Below are 27,899 nucleotides of genomic sequence, written 5' to 3'. Positions count from 1 at the left end.
ACTGTACACTAAAGAACTACTGGTTTCCATTGATAACTCTTTTGCATTCAATTCACTATTATTTCAGATTATTTTATATTGCCTAGGTACAAACTTCATAGCAGTCTTTTATGATCCTACGAAAATACTGCAAATAAATTAAGTTATTGCCACAACTCTTTCTTGGAAGGTAGACAAACGGAAACATGACTTCAAAAGGCAAACAGCTTCCACATGAGCGGCGGAAAGGCGAAACTGTATTGATAGCCTTTGGCAGACTTTATTTCATATTCCTAACAGACAATAGGCCCTGAGCGAGTTCGCCGAATACGTTGAAAAGCAACAAGCACTTCGGTATCCCTCGTATTCCACTTCCAGTTCAACAACCGGTGGTCCCTCAACCACCGCAACATCAGTCACTACCGTAGAAGATCATGCCGAACTTACAGATATCTTAAACTCTCTCGATATAGCAGATACAAGCCCCCAAGTACGAATAAAAGAATTACTGCTGTCGACCGACGAAGATCAATTAACGCTCCTAAAGAATGTTCTGGAGTTGCGATTGGAAGAGGGACATGGAGAGACTATTTTTGAAATAGGATTCGAGAACAATGGTGATGCAATGGGATTCAACAAAGAGGAATGGGATGTTGCCTTGAAAAGATTAAAGGAAGCGGCTGGGAAATTGAACAGTGATTGTCAATTACTATTAACGAATGGAGTGGGTGGCGAGGTAGAGGGTGAAACTGGAGAGTCAAAAGAGAAAGATTGTACAGGGAAAGTTTTAGTACGACAACATCCTGCGAGTGTAGAGGAAGTCATCGAGACAAGAATTGCTGTGGTGGGGAACGTCGACGCGGGGAAAAGTACCATGCTGGGTGTATTGGTGAAAGGTGGGTTGGATGATGGAAGAGGAAAAGCAAGAGTCAATCTCTTTCGCCACAAGCACGAAATAGAGAGTGGAAGAACTAGTTCTGTTGGTATGGAAATCATGGGTTTTGATACTATGGGCAAAGTTGTCGCATCTGATGTTCCAGGTAGGAAACTATCGTGGGAAGAAATTGGAAAACGATCCGCAAAAGTTATCTCCTTTACCGATCTGGCTGGTCATGAACGGTATCTACGAACTACCGTGTTTGGGCTGTTATCTTCGTCTCCAAATTACTGTTTACTAATGGTAGCTGCAAATAATGGACTCATCGGTATGAGTAAAGAACATCTTGGTATCGCTCTCGCGTTAAATGTACCAGTTATGGTTGTCATTACTAAAATCGATATTTGTCCTCCTCAAATTTTGGAACAAACCATCAAGCAAATTACCGGCATATTAAAAAGTCCTGGGGCCAGGAAAATACCAATCTTCATCAAAAATCGGGAAGAATGTATCAATACTGCCACTCAATTTGTCAGCAAACGAATTTGTCCAATTTTCCAAGTATCCAATGTTACTGGAGAATCTTTAGATCTAGTTCGAGCTTTCCTCAATATTCTACCTCATCATGGCCATTATGATGCCGAGGCACCTTTCGAATTCCATATCAATGATACTTTCTCCGTTCCATTCGTAGGAACTGTAGTATCAGGGATTGTAAAGTCTGGCGTTGTCCACGCAGGTGACACTGTACTCGTTGGGCCTGACTCTCTTGGTCAATTCACAACTACAACCATTCGTTCAATCGAACGTAAAAGAATACCAGTTCCGGCTACATCTGCTGGTCAATCAGCTTCGTTCGCATTGAAACGTGTTCGAAGAAAAGATGTTAGAAAAGGAATGGTGGTACTTCCAAAACTCGAACAAAATGCCCCTAAAGTTTACCGAGAATTTGTTGCTGAAGTTTTGATTCTTTCTCATGCTACTACTATCAAAACGAAATATCAGGCAATGTTACATGTTGGGCCTGTCAGTCAAACGTGCGCTATTATTGACATTGATCGAAGTTATATTCGAACTGGTGATAGAGCAACAGTCGCATTCCGATTTGTACAAAGACCGGAATACTTGGCTCCAGGCGACAGGCTGTTATTTAGGGAGGGGAGGACGAAAGGCTTGGGGATTGTGAAGAGTGTGGGCTACGATCCTGCAAAACCGTTGGGAGGTGTTAAACCTGAAGGCGATGGCACAGAGGCTGCAGAGACGGACACTCCTGCTGAGACTTCAAAAGCTCCTTAATGTATTCGGGGAGCTATGAAATCACATATTAATGTTTCATGTTTCATTGTATCATGGGGATAGGATCATATTCATGGTAAAGGCAGAAGGTGGTGTATATGGAAGATGGGTAGAGTCATTGATGGTTTATTATGGGGTTATGGTATGAGTTTACGAGATAATGCATACTTTTTTCATTATACAAATAAAATCCAAAACCAGAGTTCGGGGTATAGACAGTGACATGTCAAGCTCAAGAGTTTTCCTAATCTGTCAGACCCAAAGATCCTGAACATCTAGATCGAAACTGCCTAGGGAATTTCCAAGCATCTAGACTCTAATGCTCCATCTAAACTGAACTAAACGCACCATCCCCAATTTGTTGGAAATGAGGTTACCCAGACAGTAAACCACGATACACTCAACCAACTGGCACACTGGCCTAAACCTGCATCACAGCACGTGATATGACGTCGATAAAAATCCGGGTACATATAAGTGGACTTATGAACGTCATCAACTTTCCCGATATCAAGGTCTGGAACCACAGGATTTGCATTTTGTGAGATCTGGGATCTATACCTAGGTGTTCTTTGATATTGATTTGATTGGTCCATCTGCTGTGGTTGATGCGTTTTACAATTGATTTGTTTGGATTTTGTGGCTGGTCATTAGAGTGGGATTTTTCCTGGAAAGCAGGTAAGTAACTTAGTGGTAAGAAAGGAAGAACAAGGCGCTTTTCTTTGTTTTGCATAGATTGGGCCAATGGCGTGCTGAGAGGACTTGGATTTCTGGACACTACGTCAGTTTTTGCGCTGTGAGAAGTAGTCGTACAATGGAATGGGATTGGACATGTGGTTTAGTATCGGGGTGGTGAGTTCAGGTTTTTTCTTAGGAGTGATTTTGCGGGATGCGGATTGGATGGGCTTGGAGGGGTGCGAGGGGTGAATTTTGGATAAAGGGTTGGAAGGCTCTTTTTTTCTTGTTCCTTGATTATATTCCGTTTGGAAGGTTATATTAGTCAACGCATATCCACCGATCTTGATATTGGAGAGATTAGTTTTACTTCTTCGCTTTGCTTGTTTGTTTCTCGGGATACAAATACATCTATCTACCTACAGGTACATACATACAATACTTAAAATAACACTCTACATACAATCATACCCCAAACGCAAACATGGAAACAGTCAATAATATCGCGGCTGCTGCATCGAAGGTTATCTGGGGCGAGCCTCAAGAAACGACAGATGCGGCAAATGCAACGGTAGTGCCAGAGACGAAGGGAACGGAACCGATTAGTGGGGAGTTGGGCGATACGAAGAAGGGGGAGCCGTATGATTTGGGGAATGCGGGTATGTTTTTTTTTTTTTGATTGCTTCTTTGTTTTCGGTTTGGTTTTGATTCTTGAGGGTTGAGTGCGATGAGGATAAGATGTATTGTGAGGGGAAACGCGAGAAGATGGAGTGAACGATAGCAATAAACCTATAAATCAATCCACCAACTAACACACCACCAGATTCCCAAACCACGCAAAACACCCCTTTCCTCCACCACCGACGGTACCACATCTACTTTCACACCCACCGACACCACGACTCTCTCACCCCCGGGCCTCGCCGCCAAACCTCTCGATTCCTCCTCTACCTCTACCTCCACCATCTCTCCAACCCCCGACTCCGTATCCCGCACGCTCGCCGAAACACACATTGCGCCACTTTCCTCCGATCCATCTGATCCTACCCCTTCCACTTTCACTTCCATCAAACCCACTTCTGAAAAACCTTTAATCTCCGAACACATCAATCCCAATCTCCCCTCCTCAACCACCACAACCACAACCGAGCCTCCAAACCCCACCGGCAAACCCATCGAAACCTTAACCTCAACCTCAACCGCAACCGACAAACCAAGCAGCACAGCCAACGCCCAAGACGTCCCTACCGATCTCCAACCGCTCGGAGCAAACCCATCATCATCATCATCAAAACCATCAAAACCATCATCTGAGGCACAGGAAACCCCTGCGTTCGAAAACACAGGCGCCGGAGAAAAACATGTCAAGAGCTCGGGGTTGGTAGCCGAGGGGGGAAACTTCGATGCGACGAGGCCTGGGGCTGGGAGGGAGGCAAATCGATTGTTGGGGAAGGAGGGGAGTGCAAGTGCGGTGGGTAGTGAAGAGGACCATGACCATGAAAATGAACATGGTGAGGGAAAGAAAGAGGGAAAGTTGACGCATTTGAAGGAGAAGATTAAGGAGAAGTTGCATAAGCATTAGGGTTGTGCATGGATGGATGGATGTGTGATAGGGGTGACAGGGGTTATGATATCATTTATGTTATTTTTGGATTCGGAATCAGGGTGAAGTTTGGAGGTTTATTTCTTGTTCTTTTTTTTCTTGTTCTTGGGGAATATGGATTTTGTATGATGTATGATGTATGATGAGATGCGTTATGAGATTATATGAAACGAAATGAGATGATAATTCATGAATTTGAGTCTGTCAGTATGAAAATTGATTTGATGTGATGGACGTTATATGAAATGAAATGAGAAGCATTAGGACATGCTATGACAGCGATGAAAGTATCGCAATAATGCCCTTAGACACAAACATCACAATATCATGTAGGCTTCACAAAGCATATCACTTTCCGCCCAATAAGAAGATGGCAAGCCCAATAATTCTTTAAAATAAATTCCATTTTGCTCTCTAGCGACCTAGTATTCTAATTCTAGTGTACACATAAAAGCCAGAATAAACAACCATAAAAACAACCATAAAAACAAATCTCAAGCAACTCCATGTCATTTCCAGATTTACCCCAGAGTCATCATGAGTATTCTTCAAACTTGAATGCCGACTTTCGCAAGGCAGGAACATTCTAGAAAAGTGAAGAGCACTCCCCAGACCAACTGAAACAAAAACGACAATATGCAATGATCCATCTTTCGATACCACCACCTCGCAAATTTAAAGACCTTCTAGAAAATCAAAATCATCGTTACTGAATTTGAGCATGTCATCCTTGGAACCTGGAGCAGTAACAGCCTCGTCACTGTTGGTAGTGGTTTCGCCGTTGCTAAAATCGACCTCGTTGCTGAAAGCAGCATTAAGAAGAAGATCGTTGCTACCGTGAGTAACTCCGTTTGTGTGAACCCCGTTAGTTCGGTTAGGAATACTATTCTTGATGGAAAAGGCTAAACCATCGTTGCCATTTCGAAGAATTCCATTATTGCTGTAAGCAATGCAGTTACTACCCCCATTGATCTCGTGATTGCTGGAGAAAATCTCATCAAAGTTTCGAACCCCCTCATAACTGCTTCTTGGACTTTGGGTTTCGCTACGAGTGATTTCATTGCTGCTTACCACTCGAGGAATAACATTCTGGATTTTAGGACCAACGATTCTCTTTCCATTCTCAAATCGAACTGGTTTATGGGTTTCTTCAAAGACCAAATCCCCAGAATCTGGCTTCTTTTCATCTGCAAGCTTCTCTCGCTCAAGGACGCTCTTGATCAATGTATTCATCAGAACGAACTGGGTCCCAAGTATCCCAAAGTTGACGACCCTTTTCTGGTGACAAATCTCTCTTGGTGGGAGAGGATGCGAATGTGTAAAGTGAATTTTGACCACCCGATTGAACAGATGAGAGCTGTGTGTATGAATTGTTCTGCCCAATTTGCTGATCCAATTTCCAGGACTTTTGTGGAGAGCGTTCTTTCTGCTTGGAAGGAGTAGTGTTCACTGCATTGGTTCCAATCTCATTCTCGGCAGTAACTTTCTTGGTGAAGATGCTAGTTAAGAGCCTGCATGCGATCAAATGTACGACATTCTTCGCATCGACAAGGTTGACCACAATTATTACTGCAACCATGACCACAGTCAAGCACCTTTTCACAAGGTTCTTTACAGAGAACTTGATCATGAGGAGTTGGATGGCACTTATAAGGACATAAATGGCCACACGGCAACATGCCACCACAAAACTCGTGACAACCACCACTTAGATCTTCCCAATGTTCAGGTTCTGAGACATAAGAGTAATTCTCATGCTTGGAGCACAAAAGCTGCAGCTTAGAGCCAAATCTCTGCTCGTCCAATAAATGCAAAAGAATCGGCATCCAAAGCTTATCTCGAGAACCATTGTCAGCCTCTTGCCCAGCAATAGTAATTGCATTCCCAAAGATGTAAAGACCACGCTGTGCACGAGACAAAGCAACAACCACACGATTCTTACTTCGCAAAAATCCTACCGAACTATGAGGATTGCCTCTCACTAATGATAGCAAGATAACTTCATTTCCTCGCCTTGATACGCATCAACGGTATAGACCTTGAAGTATGGTGTCGCAACGCTTGTGACACGTTGACTAAGCTCTTTCAGAAGTAATTTCCGTTGGCCGTTATAGTACTATGAATCTATTAGCCACGAAGTGTGAGAATTCCAAGATCAGTCCCTACTGTTAATACGGTAATTTTTTCTGGCTTAACACCATTGATAACCAAGTAGTTGAAGAATCCAGCAACCATTTCAGCTTCCGGAGCATTATAACAACTCATGTTGACGTCTCTATGTTCTTGCCATTTGTGTGAGAAGAAGTATGAATCAAAATTCATGCCAGGAACTGGAGGGCGATGATTGACTCGGTCTCGTACATTCTGGTGATCATGAAGATCGAGATAGAACGGATCTGGTTCAATACATAAAAGCTCTCGAATCTCTGGAATCATACGACGTGTTTGTTCAACATTGTATAAGCCATACCATTGTTAACAAGTCTCTCAAACAAGGAGACTGACATGTAATATGGGTATGACATGAAGCGGTCAAGTGTAGTGTTTGCCGTCAATTGTCGATGATCTCCCACAAGTATCACTTGCTCAAGAGATGGAATGATACCTGCCGTGACATTTGCTTCTAAAGTTTCTGCCGCTTCTTCGATGAGTAGTACACTTGGATTTAACGCAGAAAGTAGTCCTCTATATTTAGATAGACCAGTTGTTGTACAACCAATGACTCTTGTGTCCAAGTTATCGATAAAATCGGCATCACGTTTCCACTATTTTTGTCAGTAAATTTTATCAGTTATAAAAGAGTGAACATACCTTTGCCATCTTCAAGTCGTTCATCGATACTCTGTAACTTTTGAATTTCTCCTTGAGTTTTTGGGTCAGTTGATCATAGTAGAGCTTTTCCCAGTAGCAATAAACATGACCGCGATGCTTGTCTGAAATGTCGAGAAGACTTCCAACTCTGGCGAGTATGCTCTTAGGAGAATTCTTACCAATGGCCCGGGCACCAAGATTTTTACCTGTATATGAACGACTGAGTGAAACCCATGTCCCGTTCAGAGCATCCATGACATCATTCGCTTGGACTTCGACTTCGTTCTCTTGCAATTGATCAAATTCCTGGTCAGGATCTTCTATCTCAAGATGCTTGTTGATCACTGGAGTTCTCGGCATGCGGACTTTCTGCGCTCCAAGCCCTATATACTAGTAAGCAGAGTTAAGTAAACATGCATGAGCTCTTGTATACGTACAAGATTCAAGAGGGTCGACGTTTTCATCTTGCGTATCCGCCGAGTCGCACCATCCAGGTTCGAAGAAAGAGTCATAATGTTCTTGACTCATAACGCCTGATTCCAAAAGAACTCTAGCAGGTAAAATCCCAAAAGCAGTGATGGGAGAAAGCATTAATTCAATAGATTCAACCAAGTTATTGTGTGCTTTGGAAGCTGATCTGACGCCGGCATTGAACTGCTTAGTTTTCGATTTTCTGTGTTCTTCGCGGAGCTCATACAATGTTCGTGCTAGGATTGTCGAATTCTTCTTGTCACATCTGCTCCCTAGACGCACAAAATTTTCCTCGAAACCAGCAATGTGGGTGAGTAATTGATCAAGAGCATGATTTGTCTGAGCAGCGACAATGATCGGTCCATTGCCCCTGTTGCACAACATGGCTTTGAGAGCTTGGACGGAAGTAAACGTCTTACCAGTACCAGGTGGACCCTATCGACGAGGGTTGAATCAGTCCAGAGCTCGATGCGCCTGCAAATTTGAAAACGGTGAAAAAGAATATCTCACCTGAACAATTGCTAAGCTTTGAGTAAGCATACGCTTACAAGCCGCGAGTTGCGAGTCATCCATGCCTGATTTTGGAAGAATTGGAAACTCTACCAAAACATCGACATGACACAGCTTTTCGTCTTCTTCTTCGGTAAGGTCCGAAAGATGATCACCACTCGACAGAGCAATCGAACGAAGGTCGAGGCAAGGTCTTTCCTTGATATGATCAGGTGGCAAGATATCTCGATCCATTTCAATCAGATACTTTTGGATATAGGGTCTATTCTCATTAGCATCCTATTCCTTTTGAGTTCCTCAATCTTCATTCACGTACGAATGTTCAGTGGCCAATTTTTGAAGTGCTACAAGCACATGACGGTACGCCTCAAAAAATCCCACTCGGGGCTGAATCATAATATATGCTACAAAATTCATTAGCTTCTACTGAATGTTGAGGGTATTGTGCGACTAACACTCTGTTGGATTCAATATGATGTCTTCGTCATCTCCAAAGAAGATGTCAACTTGTGGAGGGTCACAGTCTAAGCCACCTTCTATGGGCCTAGCTGCGACAGTACCAACCTTACATATGGAACGAAACTTATCGCTAGTTGGACTTAAGCACAGGAGACTACCTTGTGTAAGTCGGCTTGACTGCTCCCACCGAATTCTTTTGCCAGCTTTGTCACTTGAGAACTCGATCCTGAATGCTGGACCGAGATGGCTCAATTGGAGACCGACGAGGTGGACCTATCGAAAGATTAATTACAACGTCTTTGCTCACTACTATTTCGCACAACCACATACATCTGTGTAGATAGAAGTGTCTTGTGTATCACTCATATCACTGTTTTTCTTGAATTCAGCAACAGACTGACGAAGAGGGGCAACCGAATCTTCTCGTAAAATCTGGTAATGAAAACCGAGGTATTCTTCCTTAGAGCCCCAAGCCCCTTTGATATTGTTGTGTGGCAGACGTGGATCGAATTCTTTCGGCTCCGCCAATCTTTGGTAATCCATTGGCTGCTCTGGACCATCTTTGTCTTGCCATGATACGTCTTGAAGAATTTCTTCACTAGTGGGAATTTCGGGAAGATTTCTCCAAGATTCGGAGAAGTTGATTTTTGCGTAAGATTTCTGCACATGCTCTCGCAATACAATATTCGCAGAAGCACTACTGTATACCATGGTCGCAGTTTCTTCTCTACTACCACAGGTCAGTCCAAGTTTTTAAAGCATTTGGTTTCATCAAGCATGTGATTTTACTGACCTTGGTGTGTGAGTTCCAGGTCATTCCCTGTGTCATTCAATGGCTGCGATGTAGACCTTAGACTCGCATTATCTTTAATTGCTAGATGAAGAACTGAATGAGGTCTGGGAAAGGTCGAATTTCATGGCGATTGTCTTTTGAAAGAATGGCTTATGACCTCCCAAAACTCTTCAGAGTTTAAAGGTATCTGAACAGGTTGCGCAAGACTACAAAGGTGACAATTTATTAGACTTCAACTTCAAACGCAAGCGGATAGAAACAATGCTTTGATTGACTGAGCAAATAAAAGATTTACGGTCTCGGAGGAGAATTGTAAGTGTGGCAAGACGTTGAGAAGTCTTATAATAGCCAGTATCGTGTGCGCCAATGTGTGTCAAACAATCCTACAGAGCTGACTTCTCTTACCTTGTTTCAACTGATTTCCCGGTAGTTGAGGGAGAATCTGATTGTCTAAGCCCGCGTTTAAGCTTTCGAAGACAATTATTGTCGCCGAAAAGTGTGTGATATGGCGCGTTGAAGACTTAATATTGGTCGCAAACGTTCATTCATGAAACGCACAATTGATCCTACAAAGAGTAGAAGTCAATTCTTCTCAGTCGATCACAATGCAAGATTTTTTTATGCAAGTGATTTGAAGGTGGCCTAGAGAGCGAGATCGGAATTCTCGAAATACCCAGAAGAAAATTTGGGAGAATTCACTTTGTCGAGCTTTCCCAAAACAATCCAAAATTGCAAGCGAGAATCGGAATGAGGTGGGCAACCTTAATAAGGCGAGAAATGATAAGCATAAGGGTTTCGGAATTTCCTTTGATACCCATCGAATTATCTCTCCAATTATTACCTAGGCAATGAATGAAGAGATGGAATTGTAAGAAGAGAAGAGGTCAATAGGTATCTTGTACGAACTTCTGAGAAGTTTCTGAAGCGTGTACACTTCCACTCGTTTGCAAGCGTTGGATCGGCTCGGCAGCTTGCAGTCTGCATATTGCATATTGCATACTAGGTATATTAGGACCTTTATTGGAGATTAAATTTCGAAGCAAACAGAGATTGAGGTACCTATAAGCCCATTACCTTGTAAATACTAGACAGGACAGGTAGCTTGTCATATACTAAGGTAAGTGTTATCCAAATCAGTTTATAGTCGGGCTTATGTATGTAGCTAATCTTCGACTGTCTCTATATCCAAAGTAGATAGATGATTGCATATATCTCAAGCATCTACTTCCTCCACAAAATAATCGAAAACAGCTTTTTAAGATGAGTAAGTAAAAGATATCGCCCAGACCTACAAAGTAAACCTATCTAGGTATCTACTCGTGGTATGACTGAAAGCCTTATGACACCTCACCTACTCCTCGTCAAAATCTTGATGTATATCCCGTCTCCTGGATTAGATTCCAGATATATTAATGCTTTCTGAGATATCCTTAAGCAAGCATTGATTCGGACCATGATCATGAGAATGCATTTGAGGATTCGAGACCTGTAGAACAGAAAGTGCACTCAATTTTACAGGGTAGTCACTTTTCCCAAGATGAGGATGTTTCGAGTCAATGGTGTCCCGATAGTTGCTTCAACCCCAATCCAATCTACCACACTGTGCAGTGGACTGTCTTGATGTCTCTGGAGGAAGATTTAAGATGTTTCCAAAGTTGATGTAGTGAGGTTCGCAACCTCTCACGTGATGCATCACCTTGCTGATGCGGCCGCTAGCATGACTAGCTATCAAGACCCTGTCTTCGCATTCATGATTCAAAGGCCAATTATTATATTTGTATCGTCACAATATAACTTAGCGATTCTTCAATTGTACAATAAGCCCTTCCACAGTTGTATTTTAAAAGAGTTTGAATTGTTTCTACTGTCTGGAGAATCTGTGACGTACTTTATTTGTCTATATTCAGAGAATTTCCCGAACTCATTCCCGAGTATTTACTTAGAATATCCTTGTGCGCCCCGCGTTGTCCTACAATCGAATTCAAGCAGAATAGCTTGCGCTAACGCGAATTCATTGCTGCCGCAACCCGGAGGATTGTGTTGTGGAGGAGGGGTCTGTAGGTGTTCAAGATGGTGGATTTCGCATTAGACATTGATGACGGTCGGTAAATGCAGCATCTACTCTATCATTATTGAGTACTGACTTTAGCTTTGCCAGGATCGAACGCGAGCTCCGACATTGAACAAGATGATATGATGGAAGATGCAGATGACTTAGACCCTGAACTAGATGGAGATGGGGATGGAGATGGAGATGGGGATGGAGATGGAGATGGAGATGGAGATGGAGATGGAGATGGAGATGGAGATGGAGATGGAGATGGAGATGGAGATGGAGATGGAGATGGAGATGGGGATGGGGATGGGGATGGGGATGGGGATGGGGATGGGGATGGGGATGGGGATGGGGATGGGGATGGGGATGGGGATGGGGATGGGGATGGGGATGGGGATGGGGATGGGGATGGGGATGGGGATGGGGATGGGGATGGGGATGGGGATGCTGATGGAGATGGGGATGAAGAAGTAGACGATGACGACAATGATGACGATAATGGAGAGGATGACCAAGATGATGGTGACGGCGATGGTGATGGAGAAGGTGAAGACGACTTTTCCCCTTCGCAGAACAGAGGAGACCTAGACAATTCGAACGAGAGACTCAACTCGAACGAAACCCAGATGAATGGTGAGGGGCCCACCTCACATCCTCATCCGACTTTAACAAGGACTTCAGCCTCGCCGCAACACAATTCTACTTCATCGTTATCCCCAAGATTTAGATATGAAGTTAGGCCCGAAGCATTAACCGCTTCTACCTATGATATTGTACCAACAATAGCTGCTCCTCAGAGTACATCGATCAATGCGATTACGGCAACACCTGATATGAGATACTGGTTCAGTGGAGGTTCGGATTGTTTTATAAGGAAATACAATGGAGTCGACACAGTGAATGGTAAAACATTACTGACTGTCGCTCAACGGCATCCATTTGTCGATAGTGTAGTTAAAGCTGGTGTTCTTATGAGCTATTGGGATAACGAGGAATCAAGTAGAGGCCCTGGCGGGGAGGAGAATCCATTGTCTCCTGTCTATTCATTGGCAGTACAATCTGAGGCTCTTTGGATGTTGTCTGGACTTGAATCGGGATGTATAAACTTACAATCAGTGCGACACGATGAAGGGAAGAAAATAGCCACTCTGCAAAAGCATACATCTGCTGTCTCGGTTCTCAGTCTTGCTCGCGATGAGAGATCTGTCTTATCAGGAAGTTGGGACAAAAAGGTTCTGGACTGGGATTTAAATACTGGATTAGTCAAGCGCGCATTTGATGGGAGTGGTGGTCAAATCTCTGCAATAGAAGTAAGACCGGCTTCTACGCTACCTGTTCCTGAAGAATCCGGCGAACCAAGCCCTCAAAACGGAACCTTCTCTAGTAACACTGGGGAAAAGCTACTGCTGAATGGCGCTTCTGGTGGAATGAATGGGACCAATGGATTGAACGGAGATACAGACGGTAATGAGGATGCTCCTGGATCACCTGCAGATTCTCTTTTCGGGGGTGGAGATTCATTATTTGGAGATACAGATGGACTGGGAGCTCCATCCGGAGGAAACTTCGGTGATGATGAAGATTTGTTCTCGAAAGCCTTGGATATGAACATAGAAGCACGACCAGATTCTTCCGGTGATATGTCTATGATGGATGCACCACCTCTACCAATTGAGGAAGAATCTGCTTCTTCCCTTCAAATCCAATCCGAACAACCACAGGCTGATCTATCTAATGGTTTACCGCATTCCGAAGATATTATTGAAGCAAAGGCAGAACCTGAAACTCAAGATGCTGATGCAACATCTGACTCCACATTTCTTGCTGCGTCTATCAATGGAACTATTCGCGTCTGGGATAGACGTCAACCAAACCCAATTGCTCGAATTTTGACCAGAACAGGAGTACCTCCATGGTGTATGTCTGCTTGCTGGTCACCTGATGGAAACTACATCTATGCTGGCCGAAGGAATGGAACAGTGGAAGAGTTCAGTTTACATAAAGGTCTCAAACAACCCGAAAGGACGTTTAAGTTTCCAAACGGAAGCGGTGCAGTTAGTGCCATAAAAGCCATGCCTAATGGGAGACATCTTATTTGGTATATTAATCATTCTCTCTCCTGCTTATATCCGTCAAACTAATGATTAACAGTGCATCACACGATATCTTACGATTGTATGACCTCAAGCAACCACAAAATAAATCACATTCATCCGTACCTTTCCTCATCGTTCCTGGGCCACCAAGAGCTGGTGTCATAGCTGCACTTCATATCGATCCGACGTGCAAATATATGATATCAGCTGCTGGAAACAGGGGTTGGGAAGGTACTAACACGGAGGTTATGATTGGTTACGAGATCAATATACCATCTTAAACATTTTGGTTCCGGTGTTGTATCGACAGCCAAAGATGTTGACCATATTCTTATGAAGCAATTCCTTTTGGAAGAAAGAGAAATTGTATGGCCTTTGGATAGACATTTTAGGTTCGTTATATGAGACAAGTTCGGATATATCTAATATCGTATATAAGTGCTAGTCTTATAAGCACCGAAGAATTTTGGAGAAGTATAATTGCTACTTGTCATGTAAAGGGAGTAAGAGATTCGGTACAGGTTGTTTAAAGGCGTTCAGTGGATTATGGGGATACCACGGGTTGTCCATGATGGCGTTCACAAGATATTATATATTTATACATCCAGTTTCATGATACTACTGATCAAATCTAAAGACTCGATTCATCAAGACGGTTTTTGACTCACTCGTTGCTTGCTTTAATTATTGATGAATACCTCTAATGGCCGATAATAATGGAGTGCAGCCCACGAGACCCGACTGCCATATTCCTCATTGATACAATATTTATGATATAATCAACAACCACAAGCGTGGTTACAATCTGAAGACTAGATGGTTTCTGGGTTGCCTCTACCTAATGGAGTTGACTTGCCGAGTTATTTGGATTGTAGCTTTGAATGGGGTTGTCAACTCCTAATGTTTACGGCTTTGCTGGTTATTCAAAAATATACTTTCGTTGGTTGAAACAATGCGTCTATCTATATTGCCTTTGAATCTTATAGAAAGTTTCAGATGATGATAGGTAGGTCTGGATGGGAGAGTGTGTGAATTTTTGGCTTGGCTTCTTGTGCGCGGTGGTGGTTTTGGAATGTTGGTGGATTTGAGGGTTGCTGATTTTCCTCAAGCCGGGATGGAAGATGAATTGGGGTATTTCTGCAAGGGAGAGGAGAGGAAGGGGGAAAGAAAAGTAGCAGGAGAGAAGAAGTGGTTTTAGATGCGGCTTGAGTGGTGGTGGATGGTTTTGATCTTGGATGGACGAGAAGGATCAACTAGAGTGAAGACTTCGTGGAGCAATGTGGTGATTACTAACTTGAGAAAATAGCAAATTAAAAGAGGTTGCACTTGTATTAACAAATGTTTGAATAAGACAATGGATCATGCATCGAGGCTCTGCATGTCTGCTTAACCGAAGGAGTTCTTTCTTTCATTAGATTTTATGTGACGACTCCGCGTAACTAATAATTGGTGTAAAATCTCTTACTCCGCTTTGACTGGAATCCTCAAGGATTGTCAAGTCGGTCTTGCTCATAGCCTTACTCCAACTCGCGATACACAATTCCCGAAATGGTGACCCGACTGTATCAATCGAAGCCTATTACCTTGACAGATTACTGCTAGGTACCGCAGCTATGTGATACAGCGACGCTGATACCCGTGGCACGAGGGTAGGCGCAGACATCAGCCGTTCGGTGCATTCTTAACGACCAGTTTGGTCTTTTGAATTTGTTCTTCGATCTGTTTTTCTTTTACTCTTCTCTACGAAATAACATTCATCACAAAATGGACCCAGTATCAATCATCACTCTTACCGGCTCGGTCTTTAATACCAGAAAAGTCATTACGAGTCTCATCACAAGTCTCGTCACACTCAAGTCGAAATATAAAAACGCCAGCCTTATAGCCAGTCTTCTGATTGGACAATTGACAACTATCAAAACTGCGTTAAATGAGGTGTCGGACTGGATTGCAAAAAACCCTTCAAGGAGTTGACAAAAACGAACAACTCATAATTAATCTCGAAAGCTCTCTTGAAAGTTGTCATGTTTTTTTGTTGATGTTGGAAGATCACATTACTTCGGCTGGATCAAAACGGTATTGACCGGCAACTGAAAGGAAAACCTAGATTACTTTGGAACGAAAGTGAAATCAAAGAACTCAACAATTACTTGAACAGTCAGGTCAATGCTCTTCATTTACTGCTCACGGCGGTACAAAGGCATGTCTCCGCCATTTCTAATACCAAGCAAAGCCTTGCAATAAAGATATGTTATCTGAACTGTGTTAAGAAACAAAACAGCCGCACTTCATTCAACCGCAATCAGCTTCTACAAAAGCCTGAAAGCCAGAAAGTCTTCAAAAGGGTCGAGGATGACCGCTCGTCGGTGTCAGCGTTCAGATCTAGGAGTGGTACTTCCGCAGAGACGAGTGGCTCACAAATTGCTTTCGACTTTGATAAGGAAATTGCTACCACGGATGTGTATCGAAATGTTACAGCATCCCCAGAGATGACGGGCAACGGTTCTGAAAACACATCTGTGCCCCGCGCAAGAAAGAAAACGGGCACTAAGATGAGTTTTAAACCAACATTCGAAGCAGAGACGAGCAAAACCGTCATCGAAGCGTACAATTGAATGGTGTTTCGAACAGACCATTCCGAGTGATTGCGATCCCAACTTACCAAATTTGAGACCGACTTCAATGGATGACGCAATCTCGACCATGAATATATTTGATGATGAATCGCAGTTCAAGATTCCTCAATGGCAACCGGTGAGGCAGAAGTCCTCTCCAGATATTGTTAACAACCCTTTCCTAGACCCATCAGAAGGCCCCCTTGATTTGCCAAGTGCCTGGGGTCTATACAAAGACTGTTCAGATACATCAATCATCCACAGGAACAATGATCCTTGTCACAATTCATATAAATCTCTCCAGATACTCCATTATATTCTTCTATCAGGGTGCAGTAACAGTGGACAATCCACTCTTGCAGGTTGCATTGAGTTTATTTATCTCAGCATGATTGAGGATGAAAGTTGGATCTACGGAAAGGCCATTCAATCGTACATTCTACGTTGCATTTTGCATACAATTTGGGAGATGAAAAGGCGCAATGTCTTCTCCAATTGGGCTGACAGCTATGGGTTATATAATACTGGTGACTTTAAGGACGGAACACTGGTTTCACATAATGCTTGGTCATATAAAGGCTGGCCATATGATCATAAACCAGAGACTATTCGTCGTTTGGCTCAGAGTTCGTGGAGGGACCAAGGATTTCGAGAGACTTTTGATGCTTGGTCAAGCAAAAATTCAAGAATAAAAGCCGCTGAAAGGTCAATCTGTTCAGTGACCCATTCAAGTTGAATATACTGACTATCCGTAGTTATTTTCGCTCTGGGCACCGCATTTGGAGCGCTAGTTATATCCCGACGAGGGAAGACCTTCTTCTACTATTTAACAGAGCTACAAACATGGACATTACGTGGGGAAATACAATTGTCAAAGTCTATGATTATGGCGGATTCGAAGACTACCATAAAAAATGGGAGGACGTTAGAGTGGCGATAGGACCAAAAAACAATTCTCTACACGATTTCAATGATGAGTTCTGAATTTCTGAAGGATGTCGGTACCTACCAACCATTTTTGGACTTGGTGCACTTTGAAGCAGCCTGTAAACCTCGGCATTGGACGGTCCCGACGTGTGTAATATTATTCACACATATTGATGAGTTTGTGACGAGCATAGAATCACCCACAACAAATCGAGAAAATTTCAAACTATTTTTTCGACGAATGTGGGTTGAAGAGAAGGATGTCTGGTGGGTTAAATCTAGTGTTGAACAAAGGGTTAAAAAGGTCGCGAGCCAACAGAATCGAGATGTCATTGTTTTATTTGAGAACTCACTTGAATCAAAGGGAGGAACCACCGATACTGTCCTGGATATCATGTTTCAGAATTCACCTAACGGGAACTTGAATAATGAACTTATTTTGGCTCCGTATTGCTTATGATGAGGCTGACTGCTGTCAGGCTGGCTGCTTTATTCACAAATAATATGGACATGATATCTGTATTATTCAGTTTCTATCTCCACACCAAGCCTGGAAGCGGCTTAAACCCCAGACTAGAACGATACTTGAGAGCCTCATCCTCAACGAGGCCTGCATTGCCAAACAGTTTCTACGGTTTACCCCCCCCCCCCCCCCCCCCCCCCCCCCACATCTGAAGTACTCCAAGTTTCAACTGACCATCGGCGGTGCCGCAGCACCAAAGTCCTGCAATTAGAGATGGATACCTCGCAACCTTTCTTCCAGCCACAAAGCGACTTCCATCCAATTCATAATTGCGAAATCGGATTGGTAGTCTATCAACAGCTTCTCTATTCTAATTCTCCGAGATATCTCACTCGTCGCCACCCAAGCAGTTGTAAGGACCATTGGCATGGCACTCGATCCTAATGGTCGATACTCAAGTGCTTCTTCAGCAAGGACGATGGTTTCCTCGACATAACATACCGATTCCGGTATTAAAGATGTAAGATCTTCCGATAAGGCACGAAGTAAACTGTTCAACAAGTTGGCAAATGAAAGTATCAGACTATACGCGGCTTGGAAGCGTGAATGTAGTGTTCTAGAATGTGGGGCTTGATGGAGTTTGTCCAGGGTATTCCGCATGGTTGAGAGGTCAATTTTCATTTTAATGTATGTGGATTTAATTTCAGGAAGGTATTCCCCTGGATACCTTAAGTATTCTGGGACTTTGGCCAGGGTTTGGAGTTTGAGGCTTTCAATCCCGACGGCGTTATCTCGAGCTTCGGTTAGTTTTCCTATCACCGGGGTCCACTTAACCTTGGGGTTCCTGATGCCTTCCATAATCTGTAATAAGTCATTAGTCAAAGTATTCACGCGATTTTCTTAGAACTAGATTCCACATACCAGAGGAACACACAAGGTTACCAAGAGTTCTGCTTCAAAGGTGCCTTGCCAATTTTGCGCTGCAGCTGCATTCAACAAATATATTAATATTTCCCCATGATTGGCATTATCATCACCGTGAGCCATCCAAGTCTAACCTAAATAAGCATCATTGTTCGCTTCATCAGTACCAAGAACAACTCACCTGGCAAATCATCATCAAATAAAACGCACAAATAGTATTCGCTTGAGTAGCCTCTTTCGGATCATTTAACGCAACCCTCAGCGCCTTCAATCCCCTCCCATAACTCTCTAGCGCCTCTACTGGTTTCGTTCGTGAATATATCGATGTATATGACGTCGAAATAGCATTAACCGAAGCATCTAGCGCGGCGCTACTCCCCAGACGCTTAGGGATCTCTGTGAGAAATGCTCCATAAACACCAATATCGTAGCGAATATCTTTCACTTCCAGAACGGATATAAATGATCCTGCCACGGCAATAGATTTGTTACCGGGCATTCGGAATATTTGTTTACGAGTAGTGCGGAGTGCACTGTTGTGATTCGTGGTTGTGGAGCTAGTTGTTACGGTGGAGTCGATGGAGCCAGATATGAATTTGTAGCGCCTAATTCCACTACCTACGCATGGTATTGATATTCGGATACATCGTGAACATGAGGGCTGGACTTGATCACACTATTTCCTATTAGATATACTCATAGTTGGTCCAACACACGAAATATTAAGCAATCGAACCTTCTTCTTCTGTTTGCGACACGCTTCGCATCCACGTCCAGATGGTACACCGGGCATTGCGATTGCACAAGAATAAGTCAAATATGAAAGCGCTACATGCAACCCTAAAAGGAAATATGGTATATGTGGATAATGTGGGTAATTGAAAACGCAACGCGATATATAAATTCACAAAAATCAATGATTGTCAGGATAAACGGGGAGAATGGAGAAGCGAAGGGGCTTAGCGGGGCTTACAGTTGGGGGCCTAAACTCGCCAAGATGGGAGCGGCACGTAGCGCCTATTTGGGAAGTGGGATGACATAATCTAGCATGTCGATCATTTACGGTCATGACAAGCTGAATCATGGGGAGGAGTGGAAGTAAGCTTATGTGGATTTGACATGATTAAAGGATGCTTCGTACTCTGTAGAGTGTCAGATGTATGGGGAGACAAGCGCGATATTATCCCGAAATTGGTGGTAGGCGTGAAACTTTATCTTTGATAGGGTGGGATGGGAATAGCCTTATCAGCTCTTTGTGGAGGTCGACGTCACGGATGTTGTGAGGGATAGCTTGGGTATATAAGAATGAAGGATCTACAGTTAATTAATTTAAAGAATATAAGAATAAGCAAATACATCAACGGTTTCAATCCACGCGCAAGAAACAAAATCTACACCGTCGCAAACATGGCAACAACAGCTGCAGGCCCATCCATATCTCTTCAAACCACTACCGCCACTACCTCCACTACCTCATGCTCTTCCCCTCATCAAGCCCTCTCCGTCGATTTCTCCTGGAAAAAATGGAAATCGCTCATCACAACCCAAGACTCCTCCTCCCCCTCCTCTCCACCTCAACCCCTCTACACCGTCTCCTACAAAAGCCTATCTCCCAATCTCGTCTTCAAATCCGCCCTCGACAAATCCATCTTCGGCACCGGAACTCTGCACTCCTTCTCCATCGACTCCGACTGTTCGGTGCGCGACCAACCTATAAAAGTAAAAGCCATGAAACGTTTCAAGACAGAGTATTCGCATCTATCCCGTACCTTTTCTCCCTCGAGTAAAGAACCGGTACAAATGCTGTGGACGTCATCCTCGGGCTGGAAGAATTGGGATTTCATCTGTCTGGATGCGTCTTCCATGCCGGTTGCGAAGTTCTCTGCGAATACGATGAGTTTTAAGAATGTGGGACGGATTGAATTTTTGGGAGAGGAGGTGATAGGGAATGAAGCGTTTAAAGAGGAGATTGTGGTGGTGGGAATGACGTTGATGTATACGATGGTTTTGAGATCGACTAGTTTTTTGAGTCTTTTGGGGGCGGTGTTTGCGAAGCCTGGAAAGAAAGAGAAAGAGGAGGAGGGGAAAGGGGGGCAGGCGAAGGATGGAAAGGTACATGGGGATTGAGTGGGTGCGGAGGATGAAATATGTTCATTGGAGATGGGGACGGAAGTGAGGGATGAAGATTTTATGTGATACCAGGTTTTATATTCTAGATTTAGATGGCGTTTTGGTGGTGGCTTATCCTGTTTTTGGTTCAACGCTACAAATAATTTTATCATTCATGCAATCATCCCTTTCTAACCCATCTCAAACCAGCCTTCTCGGGATGCATCATCTGTAGCAAAAGTACCATGGCACTATCATCCACAAACGCCTTAACTCTCTTCTCAGCTTCTTCCTGATTCTCCCCGCCTTCTTTCACAATCTCTACTCTGTGTCTATAGAATAATCCCGCCATCGCAGCTACAAATTCCACCTGACCAAATTTCTTGCCCGGACATCCTCGAGGCCCTTCGGACCACGGCATGTATGAACCTTTAGGCGGTGTCCAAAGTTCTTCTGTCAATTCACCATTTTGGTTTGAGGATGCGATGATCCAACGAAATGGACCCCAGAGAAGTCGATCTGGTCCCCAGTAGCGGGGATGGGCTTGTATACCCAAGAGGTTAGGCAAGATCATTATGTTTGGTGGTAGATTGAGTTCTTTAGAATCATATGTGACGGTTGTTGGAAAATTTCCTGTCGATTTTGTGAATGTAACAAGAGGGTGGTAAAGACGGAGTGTCTCTAGCTGCGTAATACTGTTAATACATAAACACAAAATCGATAGAGTATTCACAAACCATGACGGCCATACAATATTTCAGCTTAGGAAAAGAGTCTGCATAATCCCAAGTGGAAGCATCCGAATCCAAGAATACCGCATTCACTTCTTCAGAAATCCAATCCTGCACAGTAGGATGGGCAGCAAGGAGATTCAGAGCATAGCAAAGTGTATGGGATATCGTATCATGACCTGCAAAATTAAACACAAACATGTTTCCAAAGATCTCGGATTCCGATAACCCAGATTGCTTACTCCTGGGATCCATATCGTCAGTCTTGAACTCGGAACTGGATTGCGAGGCTCGGATTAGAGATGTCATCAAATTAGGCTTAGACTGTTTGCCTTTGGCGATTAATTCTCGCTCTTCTCGTACCATCTCTTTCATATATGCTTTGAATTCTACGGTGGCTTGAGCGATGTTCTGCAATAATTTAGGAAGATACCGTATCCTTTTTAAGAGAAAGTTGGGTCCAATTATCAGTATTGGAATCGCGCTTCCGACGATCAAGCTTAATGATTCTTTGTAACTCATTGCATGACCTGGATCATTATCTATGTTTGATGAAGGTTTGAAAGAATATGATTTACCAAGCCCAGCACTTGTGAGGATGTTTAGTGAAAAAGTTTTGGCATCCTCGGCGGTAGTTCGTAGGGCCAATTCCCTCTGGTCAATCCAATAATGCATCATTTCCTGAGTTTGCCGAAGAGCTTCTTGCCATACTAGGTTGTTGGTTTGCTCATTGCTGAAAGGTGGACCTGTGGCTTTTTTGTGTCGAGGCCAGTCTTCGTCTGGTACCTACAGTATATAGTAAGTAGATTATCAGAGGTAAACTTTCATCGAGCTGGTATATGATCCTGCTAACCGTGGAGATATTTGGTCCAAACACATTCAACATCTCTAAGCCGAGTTAGAAAGAGCTCAAGTAACACTTTGTTCAAGACTAGTAGATAACACACCAAGAACCTCCCTCGGCCTCTTAAATTCATTTCTTCTCAGCAGTACTTCGCTCAAAGTATCAGCATCACAAATATACAAAATGTTTTTATCCGGCGTAACCATGATAAAGATGTCCCCAATTTCCAAATGAATCTGTGCTTTATCCTTGAATTCCCATGCTCTTCTGCCGAATCTGATCAATGGCCACGAACGAGTAATACTGAGTTTCTGAAAGAGAGGCACAATAATATCTGCAAGTAGCATCCATATTGGATTTTGGGGACTCAGCGTAAGAATAATGATTAGTACACCGATCTTTTTGGCTAAGATATAGTTCTGGTACAATTTGTAGATGTTGCGTCCACCCCATGTGAGAGGTAGGAGGAGTAAAAGCGTGGTTATTAGTTGCAAGAACATTGTACTCATATATTGATGTGAATACTCACGAATACGAAGGCATCATGGAAGAAGGTTGTTATCTAAATGGTGGTTCTCTCGGTCAAGATCATGAGGTACGCCGAAATACACCAACTGTTGGTCGATATGATGTTGGTGGATTTCTTGGTTGCCTATTGGCTAGAGCTTGATACTGTGGTAAATAGATGAAAATTTAAGTCATCGAACTCGAGATTCCAATTAAGAAACGCCCAAAAAATAAAGGGAACAAGACGAATCTCACATGGCTGTAAAAGAACTGCCGGAGAAGCTATCCATGTAATGGGTTCAATCACTGATTTGGTTGCAGAAGGCAAGAGTACACTTGTAATTGTCATTTCTCCAACTCATTTTTCATGAGGATGAGAGGTCTAAAGAGAACAGAGCACCTTCATCTATCGAGGCAAACAGACTCATACTACCTGTAACTAACTACGTAACTTTCTGTTTTCCACGACAATAGAAGTGTCTATTTTGCGTCATGCATCAAGAAGTATCAAATTCCGTAAGATTTCTCCAATAATCCGTCATCAGTCTGACTGCTTGGTATCCCCCATTTTGTTCATCTTCTCCGTCTGCAATCGAACTGCATATCCATCCCGTAAGTCCCTGATAAACTTTGCATCCTTCATATCTTTCGATTGAATCGTCGCCCTACTCGCACGAGCAGTGAATACAGTGGCCACTATCATGTTAGTGAATAAATCATCAAAGAGAAAGTAGAGACTCACTTTCGAATTCCTGAACTATATGAGCTTCGGCACATTCTTGTAAAGAATCCAACGCAAGCTGATCAATCACGTAGTTTTCTCCAGGTTTGATGACTTCCGTGATTTCTCTTGCCAAACGTGCAAAGGATGATTTTGGAATGATCAAGTCCTTCTTGGGATGCAGAGCGAAAACTATTCATTGGTTAGTTAGTACTATTTTTTGGACGTTTATAGAAACAGGAAAACCTACGGTCCCAGTCATCCATCTTTCTTGAATAGTTGACGTCTCTTCTTGGTTTTTTGTTGAAGAGTCGTCTTGTTCCTCCACCCACTATATGCTGTCGGTTTCTCCTCGTGCGCTTGATCTTCTCCATTTTTCCTTGCTATATACGTTTAGCACATTTGCGTGGAAAGAAACATTCATATGTTTACCTTTTGCAATAGTTGTACGAGTGACAGGTTTTCGAGTTGCATGGTCGCTGAAGATGATGTGGAGAAATCTTGCGATAATGTAATAAACCAATCTGGTCAACTAAAAAGTGAATTCCAAAACAGATCATTTATGAAGTTGATATTGCGGAAGATGCCACTCTCGACCATCGTTTCAAATTTGTTGGCGATTGTGGCTCAAACCTATGCTTTCATTAGAACTCACTACAGTTCATTGCATTAGGTTGCTCCTGTCACGGCGCCAACTACATGATCTGTAGTTGCCTTCGTGCCTCAGGCACAGCATACTAGTACGCCCTACTTCCTATAAGTAGGGCTTCACTCTTCCATAGCTCTTCTATCCTTATAATATAATATAAGTCTTTATCCATATCTTGATAATTTATATTATCTTCAAATAAACTATCATAACTTTATTTCTTATTTTATTTCCAAAGCTTTATCGATATTTTATTCTGATTACATTGATTATATTTATTGTTGATTTATTATATATCCTATCACTAATATTTTGAATTTCAAAAAATACTGAAGATAAATAAATAAATATCTACATTAAAAGTATTTATATCTAGCTTACCTCCACAATTCCTTTTCTTGAATCACATTCTCAATTCCACTAAAGCTGATATCTCTTTCTTTACAAATCTATTCAATAATCCAAACACTACACATTTCACTACCGCTCAAGCTGTATTTGAATCGATCGAATCGATTGTAAACTCATTATAAGCCCAAACTACCACTACTCAGACTTAAGCTATTGATATTTAATTAAAGATTATTGAATTGAAAGATACAATTGAAACATTAAAGATTATTATTTATAATAATTTATAAACTCCATTTTATCGCAAATATCTTATCACTTTTGAAAAGTTTAATAATAATAAATAAGATATTACAAAGCATTAAGATTAGTATACAACTTTTTATAATATAATTAATTGCTATTTAACTATAGATTACAAAAATAAATCAGAATTTCAGAAAATCATATTCTTTATTAGTCTACTTTCCGATCTTGTTTATACAAACAATCAAATACATTTTGATATAATCACTAATAACCCGCATAATTCCAATCTTTGGCCTTCTGGATAGTATATTGTTGCAGGTATTTAATGCAAACTAAACAAACAATACCAGACTCTAGATTTCTTATAAAAAGTTTTCATGGATTATAATAGATGCAAAATGAAAAAGGCTTTATTTGATAATTTTATTATTGAGTTTAAATAGTTTATAATCAAATATAAGAAAATTGTTGAATAACAAGTTATTAATCTTAAACTCAAGACATTACAAAAACTTATTAATATTTTTATTTATTACTCTAATAAATTATTCATTATTAATATCAATGTGTAGATAGTATAATAATAAGATATCTATAATAATCTAGAGGAAAAAACTCATTTCGATAATCAATATAAGAATTAAGGTATCAACTTTAATGATCAGATTAAACTCAATGCAAAAAAGCCTATTATTATTACTACAATACTTATATCTAATCACTCTGAAGATTCTATACAACTAGATATCACCCGCCAAGACCAGCAACCCTTAGTATGTTACACTAGAGAACAATATCTTAAGCTTAGCCTTAGTTTTTATTATAAAAAGCCAGGTCATATCAAACTTAACTATAAGGAAAAGTGATGCAATGATACAAAATATAACACCAGCTTAGGAATCATATTATACCCCGATTGCTCTCCTGCTACAAATTAATATACTCCGAATATTCACCATTTTCCTATTATTAATTACAATCACAATCCTAGACCCTATTACAACACTTACTACCCTACTTATCAGAATATATTCCCGATTATTACAGCATCAATTCGATATACCACTCCAGTCCCTATTGTTAGCTCGGATCTGGGCGGATTTGTGGAAGGCTTTGTACATTCTGATAATAATAGAAATTCAATTCTTTAGTTAGGTAACGTAACGTATGGGGAACTCGGACATATGGGGAACTCGGACAGGTACCTTTACACCAAATTTTGTATGTAAAGGTACTTAGAGCGACTTTTTATATCTCTATGGATATTAAAGATAATTTAATTTTTTTTGATAATTAGGCTTAATATCTAATAAAAATATAGTGTTAAAGTTTATCACGGAGGTAATAGCTATGTCTAATGGTCACTTTGATCAGGAGATAGGTATATAGAGTGATAATAAACTAGATTGACTTGAGGTGTGATCATAAGGATCATACCTGCTTTATATACCCTGATCAGGCGATGGAGTCGCCTAATTAGGTATATAGGGTACACAAATGAACTGAGTGAAATAGTTTTAGTAATCATGGGAATGAGTACTCCGGAGGAGTACTAGGATTAACACCGTAGGGTTACACTATACGGTGAATTCCGTGACACACCCCCCAGATCGCTCGGTGCTTTGATGGTTACACTGAGGGATCTGCATAGCAAACAAAGGAAAATTTTTTCTGGCCGTGAGCGGCGTAAGCGTTGGTGAGCGCCTTGTTCGGGTAGTTGCTGTGATTTTACCTGCCGGGCAGGCTTATTCATCAGATAAAGGAGCGTGAGGCGTATAAAGCGTATGATTTTTCAAGAAAAGAAAAGAGTGAGTTGTATCGTTGATCAGGAAAGCCTGTGAGAAAGTGACGATATTCGAGTGAGGGAATTAATCCTTCGGATTGTTGCATATCAGGAGGCTTGAGTCATTTTGATTGTTATGCGGTTGAGTGTTTGTATCAATTGATTCGATCGATCCGCGCATACGACGCTCTGTGGCGGAGATGGAATTGAGTGGAATTCGATGGATTTTGAGAGAACTTAGTGGATCGATATGATTATAAGAGGGAGACAGTTCCCCTTCCTTAGATTCATATTCGATAATTCCAATACGTTCTTTCATCATGCCTTCTCCTGTCAGAGAGTCCCCGGCCTTTATTGATCTTGTTGATCGATATACAACCGCCTCCCCGCATACCTCACCGAAGGGTGACATTCAATCTGGTGGATCTAATGCTCAGCGTTCTCCTGGTCAGTTATTGCCTGCAGCTGAGGTTCGATCGCCCTCCAACAAACAGTTTTCACGGACAAGACCATCCTTTGGTGAACATCACCAAGATCTCGATGATAGCTTTCTGAAGAAGGTTGAAGCTGTTCGAGATCGCCGGGCTGATGCAAACAAAGGTCGTACAGTGATAACTCCCGCGGATCGTGGTAATCCTTTTGTCGATAGCGAGGAAGAATATCATCTTCCTGACCTTCCTCCCGACGGCGAGAGTTCCTCATTGGAGTCACCTTTCTCTTCTTCCACCAATCCCACCCCCGCTCCTAGGTCAAGTAAGAGCCGGACACCTACTCGCAAAGCTCGTGATGAGCGCAAGCGGAAGGGCCCAAAGCGTGATCTTAGGAATAAGGGTGCGCAAAACGCTGTTCCCTGTACGGAGTGTGTTCGTTCTCTTCTCTCTGGTCGTCATGAGGAACATGGCAAGTGTTTCAAGCGGAGAAATGCGTCTTCTCTTCGGTGCTGGAAGTGCACCACGCACACTTGTACACCTCTCCCGGTGTATTTGAGACCTTTGGGTGTTCGACTGTTGGAGCTTTGCGATCCTGAGTTCGTGGTACTTCCTGGAAAGGTATGTTCTGATCTTTTTTATCTCGTTGTGATCTGCTGACATACTCTTTAGAGGACTGTCCCGAACCAGAAATCGGCCCGTATTGCGATGACGGTTATGTTGGCGATGACTAAAGAGGATAGCGAGTTCATCGATCTTGACTCTCTCTCATCACCAACACAGGTTATGTCTCCTCCCCCTGCTCGATCGTCGCGATCATCCGTTCGTCCTTCCCCCGCCACGAGATCATTACCTCCCTCTCCGACTAGGAAACGGAGATCCTCTCCTGCTCCTCAATCTCCTGCGGTAAAGCGTTCGAAGGTTAATACGAGGGCTCCTGCGGCAAGTCCTAAGACTCGGTCACAGCCTGCT

At 42.4% G+C, this 27,899-nt stretch overlaps 10 protein-coding genes across 10 annotated transcripts; 6 read left to right on the top strand and 4 right to left on the bottom strand.

The window, feature by feature from the left end:
* Nucleotides 1-4: 4 nt before the first annotated feature.
* Nucleotides 5-2,351, top strand: EAF02_009083 (uncharacterized protein). Its single transcript, XM_038905131.1, has 2 exons — nucleotides 5-236; nucleotides 287-2,351. The coding sequence occupies exons 1-2, from the start codon at nucleotides 186-188 to the stop codon at nucleotides 2,150-2,152; spliced, it is 1,917 nt and encodes a 638-aa protein (XP_038755028.1). The 5' UTR covers nucleotides 5-185; the 3' UTR covers nucleotides 2,153-2,351.
* Nucleotides 2,352-3,153: 802 nt separating this feature from the next.
* EAF02_009082 (uncharacterized protein) lies at nucleotides 3,154-4,626 on the top strand. The gene is made up of 3 exons (XM_038905130.1): nucleotides 3,154-3,486; nucleotides 3,544-3,572; nucleotides 3,651-4,626. The coding sequence occupies exons 1-3, from the start codon at nucleotides 3,312-3,314 to the stop codon at nucleotides 4,407-4,409; spliced, it is 963 nt and encodes a 320-aa protein (XP_038755027.1). The 5' UTR covers nucleotides 3,154-3,311; the 3' UTR covers nucleotides 4,410-4,626.
* A 479-nt stretch (nucleotides 4,627-5,105) lies between these two features.
* On the bottom strand, nucleotides 5,106-9,392 carry EAF02_009081 (uncharacterized protein; the record flags this gene model as incomplete). The annotated part of the gene is made up of 12 exons (XM_038905129.1): nucleotides 5,106-5,624; nucleotides 5,674-5,999; nucleotides 6,046-6,371; nucleotides 6,431-6,546; nucleotides 6,597-6,826; nucleotides 6,901-7,195; nucleotides 7,242-7,624; nucleotides 7,679-8,147; nucleotides 8,223-8,484; nucleotides 8,539-8,626; nucleotides 8,678-8,954; nucleotides 9,012-9,392. The coding sequence occupies 12 exons, from the start codon at nucleotides 9,390-9,392 to the stop codon at nucleotides 5,106-5,108; spliced, it is 3,672 nt and encodes a 1,223-aa protein (XP_038755026.1).
* Nucleotides 9,393-12,156: 2,764 nt separating this feature from the next.
* EAF02_009080 (uncharacterized protein) lies at nucleotides 12,157-13,907 on the top strand (the record flags this gene model as incomplete). The annotated part of the gene is made up of 2 exons (XM_038905128.1): nucleotides 12,157-13,628; nucleotides 13,682-13,907. 2 exons carry the CDS (start codon nucleotides 12,157-12,159, stop codon nucleotides 13,905-13,907), a joined length of 1,698 nt encoding a protein of 565 aa, XP_038755025.1.
* Nucleotides 13,908-15,390: 1,483 nt separating this feature from the next.
* On the top strand, nucleotides 15,391-16,241 carry EAF02_009079 (uncharacterized protein; the record flags this gene model as incomplete). The annotated part of the gene is made up of 2 exons (XM_038905127.1): nucleotides 15,391-15,563; nucleotides 15,734-16,241. 2 exons carry the CDS (start codon nucleotides 15,391-15,393, stop codon nucleotides 16,239-16,241), a joined length of 681 nt encoding a protein of 226 aa, XP_038755024.1.
* Nucleotides 16,242-16,308: 67 nt separating this feature from the next.
* On the top strand, nucleotides 16,309-17,225 carry EAF02_009078 (uncharacterized protein; the record flags this gene model as incomplete). The annotated part of the gene is made up of 2 exons (XM_038905126.1): nucleotides 16,309-16,946; nucleotides 16,997-17,225. The coding sequence occupies 2 exons, from the start codon at nucleotides 16,309-16,311 to the stop codon at nucleotides 17,223-17,225; spliced, it is 867 nt and encodes a 288-aa protein (XP_038755023.1).
* Nucleotides 17,226-17,898: 673 nt separating this feature from the next.
* EAF02_009077 (uncharacterized protein) lies at nucleotides 17,899-19,348 on the bottom strand (the record flags this gene model as incomplete). Its single annotated transcript, XM_038905125.1, has 4 exons — nucleotides 17,899-18,492; nucleotides 18,553-18,684; nucleotides 18,737-19,231; nucleotides 19,292-19,348. The coding sequence occupies 4 exons, from the start codon at nucleotides 19,346-19,348 to the stop codon at nucleotides 17,899-17,901; spliced, it is 1,278 nt and encodes a 425-aa protein (XP_038755022.1).
* Nucleotides 19,349-19,962: 614 nt separating this feature from the next.
* On the top strand, nucleotides 19,963-20,682 carry EAF02_009076 (uncharacterized protein; the record flags this gene model as incomplete). Its single annotated transcript, XM_038905124.1, has 1 exon — nucleotides 19,963-20,682. The coding sequence occupies one exon, from the start codon at nucleotides 19,963-19,965 to the stop codon at nucleotides 20,680-20,682; it is 720 nt and encodes a 239-aa protein (XP_038755021.1).
* Nucleotides 20,683-20,845: 163 nt separating this feature from the next.
* On the bottom strand, nucleotides 20,846-22,739 carry EAF02_009075 (uncharacterized protein; the record flags this gene model as incomplete). The annotated part of the gene is made up of 4 exons (XM_038905123.1): nucleotides 20,846-21,349; nucleotides 21,402-22,181; nucleotides 22,249-22,283; nucleotides 22,343-22,739. 4 exons carry the CDS (start codon nucleotides 22,737-22,739, stop codon nucleotides 20,846-20,848), a joined length of 1,716 nt encoding a protein of 571 aa, XP_038755020.1.
* A 548-nt stretch (nucleotides 22,740-23,287) lies between these two features.
* Nucleotides 23,288-23,941, bottom strand: EAF02_009074 (uncharacterized protein; the record flags this gene model as incomplete). Its single annotated transcript, XM_038905122.1, has 4 exons — nucleotides 23,288-23,442; nucleotides 23,489-23,659; nucleotides 23,718-23,850; nucleotides 23,900-23,941. The coding sequence occupies 4 exons, from the start codon at nucleotides 23,939-23,941 to the stop codon at nucleotides 23,288-23,290; spliced, it is 501 nt and encodes a 166-aa protein (XP_038755019.1).
* Between the last annotated feature and the right edge of the window lie 3,958 nt (nucleotides 23,942-27,899).

The sequence above is a fragment of the Botrytis sinoallii genome, assembly GCF_014898435.1.
Source record: "Botrytis sinoallii strain Bc 23 chromosome Unknown BSIN_018, whole genome shotgun sequence".
Taxonomy (NCBI): domain Eukaryota; kingdom Fungi; phylum Ascomycota; class Leotiomycetes; order Helotiales; family Sclerotiniaceae; genus Botrytis; species Botrytis sinoallii.
Note: the sequence above shows the minus strand (reverse complement) of the source record. Positions and strands in the feature narration are given on the sequence as shown.